The sequence below is a fragment of the Neopelma chrysocephalum genome, unplaced genomic scaffold (genome assembly GCF_003984885.1).
Source record: "Neopelma chrysocephalum unplaced genomic scaffold, ASM398488v2 Primary Assembly neopelma1_97390, whole genome shotgun sequence".
Taxonomy (NCBI): Eukaryota; Metazoa; Chordata; class Aves; order Passeriformes; family Pipridae; genus Neopelma; species Neopelma chrysocephalum.
This window is the reverse complement of record NW_020926031.1, coordinates 2,289,926-2,308,879: the sequence shown is the minus strand read 5'-3', so window position 1 is coordinate 2,308,879 and position 18,954 is coordinate 2,289,926. Positions and strand designations below refer to the sequence as shown.

General features: G+C 50.4%; 1 protein-coding gene across 1 annotated transcript; it reads left to right on the top strand.

The window, feature by feature from the left end:
* Window positions 1-5,581: 5,581 nt before the first annotated feature.
* CPN1 (carboxypeptidase N subunit 1) lies at window positions 5,582-18,947 on the top strand. Its single transcript, XM_027672142.1, is given in 10 exon segments — window positions 5,582-5,991; window positions 8,988-9,184; window positions 9,847-10,002; window positions 10,420-10,602; window positions 12,119-12,230; window positions 12,939-13,078; window positions 13,226-13,325; window positions 14,915-14,949; window positions 14,952-15,041; window positions 17,695-18,947. Coding segments are annotated over 10 exon segments (1,368 nt in total). The 5' UTR covers window positions 5,582-5,768; the 3' UTR covers window positions 17,827-18,947.
* Window positions 18,948-18,954: the final 7 nt, after the last annotated feature.

The window sequence follows — 18,954 nt, the reverse complement described above, 5'->3', positions numbered from 1 at the left end:
GAGTTGTGTCCATGATGGGAACTGGCAGATCCATTAGGACATTTCAGAAATTGATGCAGAAACTCCATGTGGAAGCTGGTGTGGAAAGAAAGCTTGTGCCAGTCTGCTTTTCTGGTCCCTGCTAAGGGTTTATGCCAAAGGAAAAGGACAAATACAGAACCTGTGAGAAGAGCTTTCACAAAGTTTTGTATCTTTATTGCAAGTCTCATAGTATTAATATTGTTAGCTCCTGATTCTAGAGCCAGGTGAGCAGCTGGTGTCTTCACTTACTCCCTCCCATCATAATTATCTTGCTTTTTGGTTTCAGTTTTGGGGTTTTTTTAAAGCTTTAAATGTGACTTGAGTGTAACCTAAGGGCCCCAAGCTAAGATAAATACAAAATATGTTACATTTTTTTAAACCTTGTGACTTTTAGACCCCGTTTATAAATCAATCTCTCCAAAATTAGAATTTTGAAGGTGACAACAGACATGCCATTTGAAAAATCACTTGAGCAGACTGAGGCTCCAGGAACTGGTTGACTGAAGGCATCCTGTCAAGATGGGACCCTTGCATATCACTGCCTGTATGTGAATCTTCACAGAACAGCCTATGACTTTTTTTTTCTCCCTATTTCTCCCGTTATTGCAGGACTTTATTCATGGAGGCTACTCAAAATCCTTGGTCAAAGAGTTCAAGTTTAATGAATATTCATTTCTTTGCTTCTGTGTTGTATCTGACCCAGCTGTATTCAGCTCAAATGTTCCAGAGACACCCAGTGTGTGCAGGAAGACCATTAATGATAGTGGAGGGAATGTCCAAATATGCCAGTAATAATGTATCACTTCTCTTGTTAATGCAGTTGATCTGCCTCACTGATAATTATTTGTGCCTTATTTCTAATTTGACAGCTTCTGGCTTTAATATCTGGCCACTGGCTGCTGTACTGTTTTGCTTTTCTGGGGTAAAGCATCTTTTAACACCACATGTTCTTGTCTAGCAAATATTTATTCACTGTTCAGCACTGCTGAGCTGCCAAGATTCCACACCTTGGTCTCTCCTAGAAGAGAGAGCTCTCCTGGGCTCCTAAGAAGCCCTGAGATGTGCTGCAGCAAGGTGAGATGTCTCTGTTTGGGGTTAAAATGTTGATAGGTCCATTTTTGGGAAGGTTCCTTGCAGGGGGATTTCATAGCTTTCGATAGTGCAGGAGCAGTCTGGTCTTGCTGGGACTGATGACTTCTATGAGCTCTCCCATGTTCACCCAAGTGTCAGGTGTGGGGCAAAGCCACCGGAACTTCTCAGAGGAGAGAGCCTGGGTGCCTGCAGAACACTCACCTCTTGCAGAAAACAACTGGTCCTCACCACAGGCTCTAAGTACCTTTCACTCTCCTCCCTGATAAAGCTACCTCTCCTCTGTGCACAGGCTACAGCTGACTTCTCTGGCCCTACAGCAAAGCACAGGGGAGCCTCCACTTGAAAGGAAGCTCTCAGAAGTGGGGCCATCACCTCTGCCGTGGGAGCCCGATTTGAAGTGTCTGGGCTGGCCACAGCTCTTCAGCTTCTCCAAGAGCAACTCTGGGCCGGATGTGTACCCCTTCCTTCTCCACCCCAATTCTTCCCATGCTCTGTGCCAGGAAGGATGTGCAGGCTCTGCAGGGCTGCCAGCTTCGTCACAGGCTCTATAGACTGTTTAGGAGGGGCTGGGGGGACATGCTGAGGACAACAGTTCCTGCCTCTCGGGCCACGTGTTTTCTTTCTGTGGCCCAGCCCTGAAGAAATGGATCTTTGTTTTGATGCACACAAAGGTCTCTGTATGCTTATGATAATAAAGACGTCTGAACTTATGCCAGAAAAGTTTTTGTGCTCTTTTCCGGAAGATGGGAGTCTGCCAGTAGTGGAATGGAGCTTCTGGCACTAAACATGGAAAAGTCCTGAGATGTGATTTCCTCTCTTGTCAGTTCCTTGATGTTCTTCTGGGTCAGATCTGAAGTTCACAGTGGATGGTAGCATCCCCTCCTGGTAGGGAAAGGCACTGTAGTCTTTCCCAGGCTCTGGGCACCTCACACGGGTGGCCTCACTCCCAGGAAGGCTGCTAGAAGCCAAACCCCATCTTTCCTTGCTTTAGCTTCACCCAGACCTCCTCAAAGCAGCTTGTTCTCCCCTGCTGCTAACTAGATGGATGCAGTCCCCTGTCCTCATTTTCCCTTTTCCTCCCCCAGGTGGCACCACTGGCATCATGTTGGCACTGCAGCCCACCCTCTCACCCCCCCAAACAGGTGAAGGACGGTGGGCCTGTGCCCCTTGTTCACAGGGCTGCGTGTCTCTGTGTGCAGCCACAGCTGTAGCTCTGCCAAGGCAAACATGCTTGCCATGGTCTTTATTTTTCTTTCAGCATGAACTCTCCAGAGTTTGCTCATTCTTATGGCTATTAGCTTGAACTTTCCTCAGATTTTCCATTCTTCCTCTGTTAACAATATGGCCAGAACTAAAATGAACCCATCAGATGGAGTCTTTCCATGGCTGGCTCTGGAGGGATTGGCTCCTTGCTGACTGTGACCACCAGCCATGAAGCGATAGAGGGGACAGGGCTCACATTCACATTCCTCTCACTCTCACCACTGTGGCACAGAGCATTCCTGCTTCCTCTCCTACTGCCTCAAGGTTTCTCCATTTTTGAACATCTGGGTGGGGGGTGGGGGGTGTATGATCCATCCCAGATGTATTAGCCATACTTTCCAAACTAAGTCTTTATTTACTTCCTGCACTGTTTCTAAGTTCTAACATCTTATATTGTTTGTTTCTGCTTTCATCATTGTTTTTAAACATGTCCAAATTTATCACTGGATTAGGATGTCATTTTCCTAGAGTGTGTAAGAGCCGTGCTAGGTCAGATCAAACAGGCAGTGCTTTGGCATTCATCCCCAGCTGCAGGGGGGGGTGAGGATCTAGAGGGATAGTTGGGGAAATGTCATAAGCCTTCTCTTCTAGCCATTAAGGAATTTGTGATCAAATGATTGCTTAAGGATCTGATAGCCATGGGTGCCCATGTTCCCTATGAATCCATCCTATCCTCTTTTGCATTCATTTAACTTTCAGCTTTGACAAGGTAATTTCAATGTGTCTTCTGTGCAAAACTATTTCCTTTTGTTTACTTTAAACCTGCTGCCTGATAACAGGCTGCCTCCATCCCCATGCTAACTCTCCAGACCTGGTAGTGTGTGAGATGTGTTCTCCACCCACCCAAGATGTTGCTCATGGCTCCTTTTTAGGCTGTAATGATCTGGTATTTCTTTTTTTTAAGTGTTGTTTCTCACATCAGTGTTGCTCTTCTCCACAGGACAGCGAGAGCTTTCCTCATGTGTCCCTTGGCAGCACCACAGTTCCAACTCTGCCACTGCTGTCCCAGGCTACGGAAAGCAGCCTGGGAAGCGAAAGCGAAGGGGAGAACAGACCAAACATGGGGCTTGTGCTATTTTACTATAGCCCTGCCTAGCACTCTCTGGCTGCCAAGTAACACTGGCTAGTGCTGGAAAGCCGCCCAGGTCTTTCCAATTGCCTTCATTGCTGAAGGCTGGGAAAGGAGCAGTTCCATGGGAACCCAGCAGGCCCGGGAGCAGGGATGTGAAGGAGGCGAGGGCATTTCCCACTGCTATGTGGGCTGCCAGTTCTGCAAAATACCACCAGATGTGGCTTGCTGTAGAGATAAGAGCTGTCCCCCTCACCCATGCTCACCATGCCCATGCCACAGCTTCAGCTAATTTGCCTTCACTTCTTACATGTGCTGGGAGAAGTTGTCACCTCCAGCCCTGATTCTTGTTACCTGGCTACAGATGGGTGAAATGCCATTCCTGCTCCCGAATGTGTGATGCTTTCAGACTGGCTGACAAACAGGGATGTGGTGGGATGAAGCTTAACTAGGAGAAGGTATTAATATGGTTACTGCTGTCTTTCTATATGTATAATAGTTTTTCTGGTCATGTCTTCAAAAGGTTACTTTTTTAAAAACAGCAGGAGGAGGGAACCTGTGCAGATGGAGCTGAAGACCAAGAAGGCACAGGGATAAGGAGGGAAAGTATAGTATATATATATATAGTATATAGGAAAATATATAGGTGTATATATATATAAAAAGTATATATACATATAAAAATATAGTAGGGCTGGGGCAGAAGAAAGTCGAAGTTGGAAAGTCTTAGTAAGCCAAGCCATGAGCAGGCAAACCATGTGCTTTGCCCACCAGCCTGTACTGTTTGCATTAGAGGCTATCAACAGGGATTCCTTGCTTTTACCACTGCTCTTCCTGGAAAACTGAGGTAGAAAGCCAGTTGGCAGGTGATGTGGAGAACAAGTAGGAAAGCAGTGATGTGGGCAGCACTGGTAGAGGTTGCTTTGCTGGGGAAAAAGGCAGCTAGAGCAGACACAGAGTTAGGAGCAATGCTGTATGGATCCACCTCAATGTTGAAGGGAAGGCAAATGTTTGCCATGGCACTGAGAAGCCCATTGCTAATGGCAGGATGAGCTCCTTTCCAGCATGACCTGTGCAGAGCAGAATAGCATGTTACCAAAGGGAGCCTTTCTCATGGCCTGTCCAGCTGTGATGGTAAATTTTTTGGCTGTTTGTGCTCGTATTTGGGCTCTGTGTCAGGGATGTCATGATGAAGATCTCTGTCAGAGCTGCTAAGCTGCTGAAGTTTTAGCCTCGTGGGGCAAGGCTGCAAAGCAAAGTTGCCTCCCGCAACTGCGCTGTCTGCAGGCAGAGCTCAGGGACCCTGAGATGTCTGTTAGCCACTGGGACAAGGGTGGCAGAGGGGTAGAGAGGAACCAGCTTCCCCCATACCCAGAAACAGTTTGCAACTCTTTGTTAGCAGACAGCAGGGCATTTTCATCTGTCTTTATGCCATTGAGCAATCTCCTGCTTCTCAGTGCCTACTGCAGTTCTTTCCCATGCCTGCTCCCAGAGCAGAGCAGGGCGATACCAGACCACCGAGTGGAGCTCTCCGTGCTGTCTGCTCAGTAGACAACTCCTGCATCACACCCCACGTTGCTCTGTCCTCCCCCCGCCCCGTCCCAGCTCGGCAGTTTGGGCTGGTGGCTGTGCAGAGGGCGATGCGGTCCCTGCCTGTTTATCCCGGGTGAGCGGGACTGGGGCAGAGGATCGGACTGACCCGCGGAGCCCGCGGCGGTGTCTCCTCCGCTTCCTCAGGAGATGGGGCAGGAGAGGAGGCGCGGCGCGGAGCAGGGGACGGACCCCGGGGGGAGCTGCGGGAGCTGCCCGCACCGGGCAGGCAGGGACCAGGCAGGGCTGCGGGAGTCGTGCGGCCAGTGAGGCCGCCCCGGCGCCATCCCCACCCCGCTCGGCTCTTGCCCCACGAGAGGGCTCGGCGACGGCATCCCCCCGCCGCCGCCCCCCTCTCCTCTCCCCCGCCCGCCGCTCCCCGTGCCTTGGCAGCCCCGACGCCCTCCTCAGCCAGTTTTCCAGCCCTGCGCTTCTTCTGCGGTGACAGCCAGTGGCTGCGGGGGCCTGTTTGCTGTCCGGTTAATAAGTGAGCTGGAGCGGGGGGAAACTTCTTCCCCGGCTGAGAACGGGCTCGCCGGCGGGCAGGCAGGCGGGGGGAGCATTCCTGCGCCGCGGGGCCCCGGCGCGCCCCGCTCCCGCCGCCCCCCGCCCGCAGGTGCAGGGGGCTGGCACTCGGCAGCTGGAAAAAGCTGCTTGGAGTTTGCACTTTAAGCTCACGGCTGGGAGGGAGCCGGGGCTGGGAGCTGGTTCGGGCGCCCAGCGCCGCGGGAGGATGGCGCGGTGGCTGCGGCCCCTGGTGGGAGCCCTGCTCCTGCTCGAGGGGGCGGCCGCCCTCAGCTTCCTCCACCATCGCTACGAGGAGCTGGTGCAGGCCCTGTTCCGCGTGCAGAGCCAGTGCCCCTACGTCACCCGCATCTACAGCATCGGCCGCAGCGTCGAGGGCCGACACCTCTACGTGCTGGAGTTCAGCGACTCCCCGGGCGTGCACGAGCCCCGTAAGTACGGGGGGATGGGGACAGCGGCTCCGAGAGCACGGGCTTCGCTGCCACGCTCCCTGCCACGCGGCACTGCTGGGGCACTGGGTGGGGGGTATCTCCCTGTCCAGGCAGGACTCCTGGCAACGTCCAGGTGTCGGGCAGTGCCGTCTCCAGCGGGGACCCCGCAGCTAGCCCAGGGGCGCGCACGCCCGGCCCGCACGCCTGCACTGTGCTTGCGTGAGCTGCAGCTGCAGCGCGGCCCGGGCGCGCACTTTGGACGGAGCGCTGAGTTTTCAGCGCAAACTAATGCGAGAAACCAAGCGAGTCTATCCCAGCACCCCACCTGCCCTGCCACCTTCTCCCTCCCAAAGCAGTGTTGCTCAGGCAAGGAGAGACAGCACCCATCCTCTGCCCTTTGCTGCTGGGTATTGGCAGGGAACAGTTCGTGCTTTCCTTCTCCAGACCACAAAGCCAGGAGGACAGAGCAGGTTCCCCGGCAGAGCAGGTGCTGGGCTCCCAGAGCCCTGCCAGCCCCGTGGGCTGTGCAGCCCCTGTGACAGGCTGTTCTCAGGGATCTCCACCTGCTGCCACGTGGCCCTGTGGAACCTTGGCAGCAATGGCCCCTTGAGCTGCTGCCTGTAGCATGGAGACACTGCCTAGCCAGACCTTGCTGACAGCCAAGTGCCCCAGGTGGCTGAGGGGACCAGCTGGCTCTCCAGGCTGGGTGGCTGCACACAGGACTCCCTCGCATCCCTGCCTGGTGCCCCTGGGCTGCAGATAAGGACAGAGCTCTGCCTACTTTTTGCGCGATCTTTTGCCTTTTCAAATCTTGGTTGATGTGGTTAAATGCAGGGGCCAACAAGTCCAGGTAGATTAGTCACGTGGAAAACTGCTAGCAGTGCTGCAGGGGTGAGCGGAACCTGAACCTCTACCTCCCTCAGTGGAGCAGCCCCCACAAACCCCACAGCACCCCATGCCTAGCAGCAGCTTGCCCAAGGATGCACTGCACTGGGGCATGCTGCTCCACTCCTGCGGCCCAGAGTATCAACTTCAGAGGTACCAGGAGCTGAGTTGGGAGACTTCCCACCCTGACCACTTCTACGACAGGCCTGTTTGGCTTCCTGACAGGGAAAGCTGCTGAGGACACCTGGGGCACCTCTACAGTGCATCAAGGGCTGATTCAACGCAAGGAGTGGGCAAAGGGCACTGGCAATGCACCACTGGATTTTACACCTGCAGAACCACAAGAGAGCAGCTGAAAAGGCCCAGACTCAGATCTCCCCTGGCCCAGGCAGGCAGCATGAACCCAGCCACCCTCAAGCTGTCACTTTCAGCTTGTAGCACAAGGAATTTGGGAAACTGTGGATTTCGTTAAAGGACATGGAAAGTAACTCCAAAAAGTAAGCCTAGAGTCAATGGGTTTACATGCACTAATTAGGGCTTGTGTATCCATGTGCATAAAGATTAGCCGTTTGCATACTGAAAAAGGCTGACAAGTCCTGCTGCAGACTCAAACAAAACAGAGAATCCCTGCTGAGACTTTATTTTTTTAAAGGCTGCACATATGCCCAGGATTTTTCTATATTTTTAGTAACTGAATTATCTAATTAAATCAGTTCTCATGTCCCTGAAATCTAACAAGGTCAAAATATGTTGCCCACTTCTGGTATCTTGCGCTGAGACACAGCAATCAAAAGATTCGTAAAAGCAAAATCTTCAGTCAAAATTAGGTATTTCTTTTGGATGTGGTGTCTCCTCCCTGTGCAGCAAAGATGCAGGGGCTTTTGCAAGCAGCAGCTCCCAATGTGGAGCTGCGATGCCTTGTACCCCAGGGATCCTCATGGACACCATACGTGGCAGCAAGGCTGCATTCTGCCACTGCAAGTCTGATCCCTGCTAGTGGCCAGAAAACTCACCGTTCGACGGGAGCCTCAAGCTCTGGCAAGCCAACATTTGTAACAACACCCTTTTTATTTCCTGACCCTTCCATGTGACAGTCAGGCTCCCTTTTTAAATTACTTCCCCTGGTGTCTCTCATCCTACCAGTGCTGACTCTAGCCTTCAATTTGACATTTTATTTTCCCACAAGTAACTGCTTTAAAAAGACCCTCTGGGAGAGCATAACCCGTCCCTCGTGTGTCCTACCTCTCCTTCAGCAAAGCAGCAAGTCCTGCTCTGGGCACAGTCTGTGGTCTCCAAGTCTGTATTTTGAGACCTTATTTTAGAAAAGTCAGTGGTAAGAGACCATTTTGCTCCTACTGGAGCTGCCTGAGGAGCAGTTTGATTCATATTCAACTCAGCTGCTGAGGCTTTCTCCAGGTTCTTATCCCTTGAGGGTGAGGAAGGCCCTAAACCTTGACCTTGGAGGTAGGTAAAGGGGAGGGAGAGAGGAAACCACTGCTGCCTCCCGTCAGCATGGGAGTCGAGGCTGATGACAGCAGTCAGAGGTGCCTCTGCTCTTCCAGTGAAAGAGCATATCTCACCCCAAGCCAGGAACTGGTATTATCCTGACAAGTAATGAAAAACTCCTTAAAGTATGTAGTCAGGAATGTGCCATGCTGGTGAGAGGCACTGAGAGCAAACTTGGAAGGGCAGAGGTGGGAGAAATGGCCTGTCCCCTCCACTGCCACCTACAACATTGCTATGAGGCCCTGGCACCCCAGGGCTCAGGGTGGCAGCAATCCTGCCAATGCTCCCTGGTCCCTCCATGCTGTCTCTTCCCAACCTAAGACAAAACCACCGGCAAATACTCCTCTTCTGTGGTCCAAAGGCCCAAACCAACCTGATGGGGAGCCTGAACTGCTCCCAGGAGTGCTGTAGCAAAACAGAGGGGAGCCCATATGAGAACTGTGCCACTCTCCCTTGCTGAGGTTTGCATTTTCCAAGGGAAAGGATAATTTCACACCATTTACTGGGTGTCTCTTGGGCTTTGCTTGGGGCTCCCTGTGGTAGGAATTTGCTCTTCCCCCCTGTCCCAGCACTGGCTGATGGTGTCACTCTCTTGCTCTCTCCAGTGGAGCCAGAGTTCAAGTATGTTGGGAACATGCATGGGAACGAGGTGCTGGGCCGTGAGCTGCTGCTGCAGCTCTCCGAGTTCCTGTGTGAGGAGTACCGCCGGGGCAACGAGCGGATCACCCGCCTCATCCATGACACGCGCATCCACATCATGCCCTCCATGAACCCCGACGGGTACGAAGTGGCTGCCAAGCAGGTACCAGGCAGCAATTGCCTTCTCCAGCTGGGTAGGGGCAGAAAACCCTTCCAATCCCTGTGGGATCCCCTTCACCACAATTAGGAGGAGCGGATATGTTTTCTCTTCATGCCCTGCCAAATTTGTCCCCTCAGCTGGTGTCACTGCTTCTCACCTCCCATTCCAAGGGCTTGCACTGTGTGTCCTGCCACAGGTGACCTTGGAAGCTGATTGGAGGAGACTTCCTACACTATCTTACTCTCCTTAGAAGTTGTTTGTCACAGGAGGGTCACTGCAAATCCCCTGCCTCAGACTGGGGAAGTGGCAGCTGAATGCCACTGTCATGAGCAGGCAGGGACATGAGAGATGGGGGAGGAGTAAGCCCCCTAGTCCTCCCACAAATCTTCACCAATTTCTTTGTACTGCTAGACTTCAGGGAGGTATCCATGGCTCTTTCAGTTAAGGCAAATTGTTTATTTGTCTCTGTCACCCTGGAAAATGAAGATATTGTTACTGACTTTGCCTGTTAGTACCAATATTCTTTATTGTCCTGCCAGCAATAAGATGGGTTGTGACTCAAAGGCACTGAAGTGCTGTTGCAGTGGCCAGTCCCTGCCTTTCTGACACCCAACCTGCCTGCACCCACCCTGTACTCACCCCTGTGATGCACCTTTGCCCTGCAGGGCCCGGACAGCAACGGGTACTTGACAGGGAGGAACAATGCCAATGGAGTGGACTTGAACCGCAACTTCCCTGACCTCAACACACTCATGTACTACAGCAGGGAAATCAGTGGGCCAAATCACCACATCCCACTGCCTGACAACTGGAAAAGCCAGGTACTAGTCTGGGAAGCTGTGAGAGCTTTTAGAGTGTCTCAGCATGCAAGCAAGTACACTGTTATTTGGCTTGCATGGTGCTTGACTCCTTCTCTAAGCCTTCTGCATGCAGAGATATGATGTAATCCTGGTCCTATATCACAGCTTGCACCTCTGCCAGGAGGAGGGGCTGGCATCACAGCACATGCTAGCTAATGCCTGTGTCTCAGATTTTGGGGTTGTTCTGGGACAGCTATTGCAGGATATGCACAGGAGGAGCCTACTCTGTGTATCAGGGCAGGTGGTGGAGAATATGTCTGCAAGGGCTGCAGCAGACACATTGCAGGACAGGGTCTGACATGACCGATCACACTGCAGCCCAGCATGGAGCAGCAGCTGGCCCAGAGGTAGTTGAGCTCTTCTCTCTTCTCCTCACAGGTGGAGCCAGAGACATTGGCTGTGATCCAGTGGATCAGCAGCTACAACTTTGTGCTCTCAGCCAATCTGCACGGTGGAGCAGTGGTGGCAAATTACCCCTATGACAAGTCTCAAGATCAGCGGTTCAGGAGCCACCGGCGCACGGTCAACACACCTACCCCTGATGACAAGTTGTTTCAGAAGGTGAGCACAGCCACGTGAGGGCATTCCCTGGCAGGGTGCAGTGTGTGAGAGCTGGATGGGAGTCTCTGGTCACTGCGTCATGCAGGAGCTGAGCCAAGACATGTGTTGGAATGAACCATTAGCAGACTCCAGCATTTCTGCCAGCCATCAGCTCGTGAGCCAGGTTCAGGGCAGTCCCACTGTGAGCTGGTCCCACCAAAAGGACAGGCCAGTTTTAACTCTCAGGAGCACCTTCCTTGTCTGTGCTGTGCTTGGGTTCCCCATAACCCCAGTATCACTGATGTCTTCAATACCAACCTGCTCTTCCAGAGCTGGAGCCTGCCCCCAGCTTTGCCACACCATCGTAGCATGCATAGGATTTTTTTCCTAGAGACGTTGCAGGGTCTGGCTGGGGATCTGCTGAGAGCAGGATAAGGAGGGTGAGTGCCCAGCAGGGGCTTGCAGGTGGTGAAGAACAAGGAATACAACAGACAGCAAGAGTACCAGCAGCATAAGCAGACATCAGGACATGCATCAGTCTGTGCTGCTGATCCTGTTAGCACTAGCTGCAGCCTGTGGTTTTTCTCCATTATCCCAGAAAACAATGCCTTCAGTCACTGTTTCCATTAGGAAATACCCAGCACAAGAAAAAAGCAAGTCTGCGTCAGAACAGTTAATGAGAAAAATAAGTCTGAGATGGAGTTCCGCATTCTCTGGAAGCAGAATCTATGCAGGGGCTTGCCAGGACCTCCTGGGATCACAACTGTGCTCAGATCCAGATGTAAAGAGCCTGCAGTCTGGGGCGTTGGCTAATGATACCCACATAGCCTCAGAAGTCAGAAATGTAGAGAAGTAACTGTTTTCTTGCTGAAAGAATGAGATTACACCATAACACCATAATACAAGGATATAGAGTTTGCATTAGAAAATGAAAATGCCAGTCTCTCTTAAACTGTGTCCTATGCAAAGGACTGGCTTTGGATGCAGCAGCCCAGTTTTAGCTCTGCCTTCGTGTCTGAAAATAAGCAGTAATCGTAATAAGGGCAATAAAGAAGTGGTTGCTAGAACAAGAAGTTGTCCAAACTCTTTCCTAATCCAAATTCCCCTGATCTATATGGTATTTGCATCAGGACTGATACTGGCTAGTTTTCCTCGCCTGTCTTCTCCCCCCTGTTAGTGCCGTTTGCTGTGTGGGGCCCAGCATCAATGGGGCTGAGTGTCCCTTCATGGGCCCAGTGCCCTCTGTTCCCCCTCTTCTCAGTGGGAGCAGGGCAGAAGCCACGTGTGACATCAGCAAGCTTCCAGCTTACCAGAATACTGCTCCTCCTCTGCCTTCATCTGCCTACATTTCGTAGAGGTCCTGGACACCTTGTGTTGTATTTTATGGCAGTAAAATGCAAGAGCTGTCTCCTGTCTGACTTCCCTCCCATGCTCCTCAGTGAAGCCTGTGCAGGAGGGAGCATGTTTTGTTCAGAGCCAGGCAGGTTCCCCAGCCACACGGAGCTGGAGCAGTGACCACTGGCTGCTCTCCCTCTAGCTGGCCAAGACCTACTCGTACGCCCACGGCTGGATGCACCGTGGCTGGAACTGCGGGGACTACTTTGCCGATGGCATCACGAATGGGGCATCCTGGTACTCGCTCAGCAAAGGTAAGGGCTGGGCAGGTGAGCACCACCCACAGCAAAGTGTTGACCTGAAGAGAGGTGAAGGGATAGACAACAAACCTCAGGATAGAATGTGTTGGGGAAGGAGTGTGGCAATAGCACTGTGCCCATTACTAGACACCATTCAGGTGTCTGCATCTCAGACCAGGAAATGGCTTGGGAATAGTGGAAGTGGCTTGAGAAAGAACCACAGAAATAGTCAAGGTCTGCAGAGACTTGCTGCATGCTGCTGGACAGAGGAAGCATTAATCTGTTAGTGTGTTTGAAAATGCTACAGCATAACTCCATCAAAACCCACAACTGACCAAAGGGAAGACATCTCTTGTAGCTGCTGGTTCCCGACAAATCTGATTAAAAAAGGCACAGTGAGGAAACTGAAAAATCAACACTTTAGGCTAGAAAGAAGATTGAAGAGGAACTGGACAGAGGCACCTGTGGTACCCAACCTCCCTGATCTTCTGAAGGCAGAGTGGTGAAAGAGCTGAAAGCTGAGAGTTGGGCAGCCACAGGGGAAGGGCTGCATGGGGGGGGAGGCTCTAGTCACACTGTCATGGAGGGAGGAGGCTGCTCCTGTGGCATAAAGAAGAGTGGGGTGATTCCAGTTGAAGAAAGACAGGGGCCAGGATGACTGGGACATGGGAATGGGGAGGGAAGGGGGCCTTGCCCTAGCCACAGGCTTTTCTTCTCTTTCAGGTATGCAGGACTTCAATTACCTCTACACCAACTGCTTTGAAATCACCCTGGAGCTGAGCTGCAACAAGTTTCCCCCTGAGGAGGACCTGGAGCGGCAATGGATGGCCAACCGAGAGGCCCTTGTTGCTTTCATTGAAGAGGTAAGGGGGCAGTCCTGACACCTTCACCTTTCCTGCAGGTCCCTGTGGGCCCTGGTGGTAGGGGACCAGTAGGCACTAGGAGTGGATGCAATACCCTCTTGAGCAAAGGAGGGCCCTTGACCCATCAGTCTGTCTCCCTCCCTGCAGGTTCACCAGGGCATCAAAGGGCTGGTGTCGGACGAGAACAACAACGGCATTGCAGGAGCAGTGATATCTGTCCAGGGAATCAGCCATGACATCACCTCTGGTGGGTTGCTGGTCCCCTTGCATGCTGTCTCTTTTAAATATAGAGTCTTGGAGGCTATCTGGATAGGTGGGTGGAGGTTAGCAGGTGAGGCTATAATATGTGTGGCCAGCATGGTTTGTTTCCCAAAGACATTAGCTGTGAAAAATATGCCTGTGCATCCTTGACCAGAGAGGTCTTAGGAAAGCCTAGGAAAGACAGAGGCAAGAACTGGAATGCAAACCTTATTGTAAAGGACTTCAGAAACTCAGCTCCTATTTTATCTGAGAGAGATGATTGAGGGGATAATCTACTCAAGCATCTAACTGTATGCAAAGAGCTGAAACAATGGATAGGAAATATTATGACAGCAGAATAAGATAAAAGACTGAAAGTTCAAGCCTGACAAGTTTAGACTGAGAATGAAGTGCCACTGTAGCTTATCCAAGTTGTGGTTGTTTCTCCTTTGCTGTCCAATTTTAACCTCCTTTTCACGAACACCCTCCTCCAAGCAGACCAAACATTACAGACTGGCTGCAGAAAATAGCCGATATTACAGCTCTTCAGAGGTCAGACTACAAAATAATCAAAACTCCTCCCAGCCGTAGATCTGTGACTCAGTAACACTAATATCTGGTACTTATGCCAACCTCCATAGGAAAGGGGAGTGTGGAAGAAATCACAGAAACACAGAAGAGCTGGCTGCCAAGGGCCCTCTGGGGTCTCCTGTCCAGCCACCTTCTTGGAGCAGTATTGTCCCCACCATTCGCTCTGATTACCCATTGCTCCCTCTGGCCAATTCTCACTGACACCAAGGATGGTGATTTCACAGCCTTTCTGCTGTTCTTTGCCAGGGCTGTACCACCTTCACAGTGAAGCTGCGCTTCCTGATCCACTCTGAGGCAATTTGCAATGCTCATCTAGTTCCATAGATGGGATTATACTCCATTTGTCAAAGTGATCCATAATGTGGTGCTACCTCACTCTTGGTTGTGTCCTGTCCCTGTTCTTGCCTCTGTCTTCCCTAGGCTTTCCTAAGCCCTCTCTGGTCAAGGATGCACAGGCGTGTTTCTCACAGCTAGTGTCTTTGGGAAGCAAACCATGCTGGCCACACATATTACACCAGTACACGGTCTGTCAAAGTGCTCCTGGGGCTTTCTTATGCAGGCAGAATCAGGGAGCAGCTGAGCTGATGAGCAGCTAAAACCCTGCTAACCCAAATGTGGCAAAACTGTGTGTGACAGGGATTAGAGATTGTGTTATGCATAAGGAGTCAGACTGGAGCTGTGATTGCCCTTAGGTCTGCTGTCATCTGACTGGCGAGCGCTCAGATTTACAGGCTCCCGACACATACACAGCCAATGCTGCTGTACAGTCCCCTTTCACTTGGCATTTACCTGCAGACTGACCTGTCCTCCTTGGCACTAATGAGACATCACTTGCAGCGTACCAAAGTGAATCCAGCCTTGCAGTAGCCAGCAGATTAGGAAAAAAATTCTGGGTTTTGAAGGCTACGCATCCTAGAGGAAGTACCTCAGCAAGAACAACTGGAATGTCTTTTGCTTTGCTCCCTGAACATCCTGAGTGCTGTCTCTTCCTGCCTTGTGTTCCAGGTGATATGGGGGATTATTTCCGGCTACTGCTGCCTGGCTGCCTGGCACTTACACTGTCACAGCCTCTGCAGAGGGGTACCATCCCCAGACGGTGACAACAACAGTGGGCCCAGCTGCACCTTCATTGGTGAGTCAGGCTGCATAGTCACAAGGGTTTCTCAAAATATCTTCACCCCAGGGAGAAAGAAATGCAGTAGGGGATGTTTAGTGAGCAGTAGAAAAAGGAGATGGGATGTCAAGCATTACCTGTGGCTATAGGCTGGCTGCTTTGGCAGACACAGGGCTCCTTGCAGCTCACAGAGGGAATCAAGGTGCAGACAATGCCATGTGCCTTTCAGTTCCTTGCTGAGGGCTCACAGCTGCCCTGGGCTGCCATGCCAGCTTCTGTGTCCCTCTGCCACTTGGCCATGGGGAGAGCCCCTGGCTGGCTGGGACTGCTGGTCTTTAGCTCTCACTCCATTCTCTGTACTCTCTAGGATGAGATGATGTGGAGATAGCACATGTTCCCTGAGATTTAGTTATCCCTCTAGCTTTGTGGGTTTCAGCACTCTGATATCATCTGCATTCTGCCTGGGACCAGACACATTATCAAACTCATAGAGTTTCTTTCTGCTGAGAGCACCCAAGATAGATGGAAACTGGGTGCCAACAAAGAACAGCCAAGCACCTTTGGGAGATGAAGTGCTCTTGACACTGCTGTGTCTTCTACAATACCTTTCTGAGGGCAGGCTGGACAACTAGAAATTGGTTATAAAAACAGTGTATGGTGATCCCTGCCCCTGCTGTTGCCTTGTGAACATGGTGGAACCACAGATGCAGCCTCCTCTAAGGACCATCAGGAACCACCCCCGTGGCATCCTGGCACATCATTTGCTTCGCTGTATGTACACTGGTCAGGCTCTGCTGTAAATACTCTGTGGTTGTTCTCCCACTGTCCATCTCTTCATCCCACTCTGCGCAGCCTCTGAAGTTCTTCCAGAACTGCCCTTTTCTCGGGATTAGAAACCATCTAATTTTCATCCTAAATTTATTTATGGTCAGTTTATCCCTGTTTGCTCTTGTGCCAATGTTGTGCTTTAAATAGCTACTCTTCTTCTCTGGTATTTATTCCCTGGTGTATTTATAGAGAGCTGTCAAGCCCAATCCTAGCCTTTGTTTTGCTAGGTTAAGCACCCAGCTCTTTGGCTCTCCTTTTTAAAATAGATTTTCTTTTTACTGTGTTACTGTAGAAGACTGATTTGTTCCCTGATGATCTGATTTTTGCAGATCTCCTCTCACAGCAGCCCTTCTGTCCCCATTTCTGCAGTACCTCCCATACCCGCTGTTCACTCCATCCCTCCCCGAGGAAGCCCATACAGCCCAATTCCAGTTTCACCTTTCTGTATGGCCTCCCCATTCCCCATTTATCTGATGCTGTGTTTTGCATGTTTGTTGTCCTCTTCTCCCTCTTGTACCTGCTTGCATGGCTGTAGTGGATGAGGGTTTCTTTCCTGAAATTTTTTTTGCCTGCATCTGTTGGAAGCACTGGTTGCTGAAAGACTCATTAAGCAGGATTCAGCTAACAAGATGAAATTGAAAAAGAACTGTCTGACCTAAAGCATCCTATATATTAAATATTCACAGAGATGCAAAGCGATGCTATCTATCTGGCAAGAAAAGGTGAAGAAAGAGCATAGGTCAGTCCCTTGCCTTTCACAGCTCCTCTTCCAAACCATCCTAGGACATCACATTGCCACAGGAGCAACTGTATAAGAAATGTCACTCGTTATGTGTACAACATTTTCCACAGTAAAAAAAAAAGTTTTCAGCTGCTTCAAGAACTGAGTTCCCTTAACACTGGCTGAGGCCCCTTATTGTTTGTCTTGGCCCCAGAGTCAGCTTCGAATGCAAGCCGTAGAAGCATGTCCTACAGACCTCTGAGCCAGCAGAACACATGCACCAGTGTTACAGAGTGTAAGGGGATAGATAAGACCACACAAAAAAGGAAGAAAACCCTCCTGATGATTTCCTGGAAAAAACCCTCTCACCTGGGGAGATATTCCCAGAAACTGATAAAAGGATGAAAATGAAGAAATGAGTGATATGGAGATAACACGACCTTTTTTTGTGAAAAACCTGGCTGCCATCCTGGCTGACGGGAAGTGGATTCTTAGGTCTGTTTCATCTGTCTATCACCCCAAAATTATTTTATTGACTATAGCCACTCAAAAACTGCCTGAAGAAAAAGGTATAAAAAGAGATTTGACATAAGCAAAAACTGGGGAGAAGTTCCATCAACGCTGCGGAGGTAACCAATGGGCTACCTTTTCAGCCCCCACCTTCTCGGGACACCTTGGGGTGAGCAATTGCTTTATACACATACACTAATTTTACTTTTGCTCTATAGTACTTTAAAATCTTTACTTATTCTTTGTTAGTTCTTTTGCTTTAGGGCAGGTACTTAGGTTTTGCGGTATTAATATTCTTTGTAAGCTGCTTTTGCTTTAGCATGTGTGCCTATGCTTTGTATTATTCTTATTATTATCACTACATAGTTTAAGTGTGCTTTTTTTGCAGTTAGACCCTATTCCAGACACAGGAAACCCCATAAATTGTCACAAATTTGTATTAATAAATGTGTTATTTCATGAACTGTTAGAGTGAGTCCGTTTTTAGGTGCTGACAGTTCGTTGACGGCAAAATAACTCCCAGGAAAAACCTGCTGAGGGGTTTTTCTACCGCTATTCGGTGTAGTCCTTATATAAATAGGTATCACACAGTTATTTTTGTTCTTTCTCCAGGTGCATTTCCAGCTCAAACAAGAAGTGGTGAAGAAGCCCCCAGAGCGTAGAGCCTCAGGCACACGCGTGAACAACAAAGCCCTTCAGAAGAAAGTTGTGCCAAGAGCCACCCGCCGGGGGACCCAAAGATGAGGACAGCTCACTTGGCAGAGAGCTGGGGGAAGCCGTTTACGTGAGGTCTGGCTGATGACTCCAACAGTGAACTTTCCAACAGTCCAGCATGAAACTAGCCCACATTATTAGGTTATTAAACAAGGAAGTATTTAATCCCTGATCAAATTGTGAAGTCATTCACAACAAAATGGGTCGGGGCTACAGTTCCCTGGGAAGTGTGCCTGGTGTCTGTGCTCAGTTCTTCTCCTGCAGTCACTCCATCCCAGAGAGCTCTGTTCCCTTTACTCCTGGACTCAGTTGGCACAGCCCACCTGAGAAGCCCAGACACTAGTGCATACCAGGAATAATGCATCCAGGCCCTGGTGTATGCTGCACTCACCTGGGCACACGAATCCTGGCACTAGTCCTCTGGGTGCAAGTGCCACACTTCTCCCTCAGATAAGGACACTTGCTGCCTGTAGACCCTGAAGTTAGGGAAAGGTCAGTTTTAAAGCAGGCAGTGATGTGAGCATCTCTGAAGACAGTTTGAACCATATGTAGCACACCTATTACTGGTTGGCAGCGTTGGGAAGTGGTGGTCCAAGGTCATGTCCTGATCTTGATGTGCAGGTGGGACTTTTTAGTAACTGGTTTGGATTATTGGTACTCAGATAGGCTGAAATGATGCATGCTGGCAAAAGCCAAAGATGATCCCATCTCCTTATGTCTTCAGACCCAAACCAGATGGTTTGCTGAGGGGTCTGCTATAGCCAAAACAAACTATTAGTCTGAGCACAGGAGCAACTATGTGAGGTTTCACAATTAATGATAAGAAGAAGTGCAAGCCAGGTTATTTGATGTTCCTTTGAGACAAATACCCTGAACCTTGGTCCTGTCAATGTGCAATGGAAAAGTGTGGATGCTTGATCCCAGCAGTGTGCTGTGCAGGTACCACATAAGCCACATGAGTTGTAATTGGGTTAGGAGAGACAGGATCCATTGTTCAGTGAGGTGGGGTACTACAGGCTGAGGCTTAAAATGCTGCTTAGGCTGTGCAGGCAGGTTTAGAGTGGAAGCAAGAGTAGAAATGAAGCTGGTTATTTCCGTGGTAAAAATTTCTTAAGGCAAAACCTTTCTAGCATTCTTCATTGAAAATAAATAACTCCA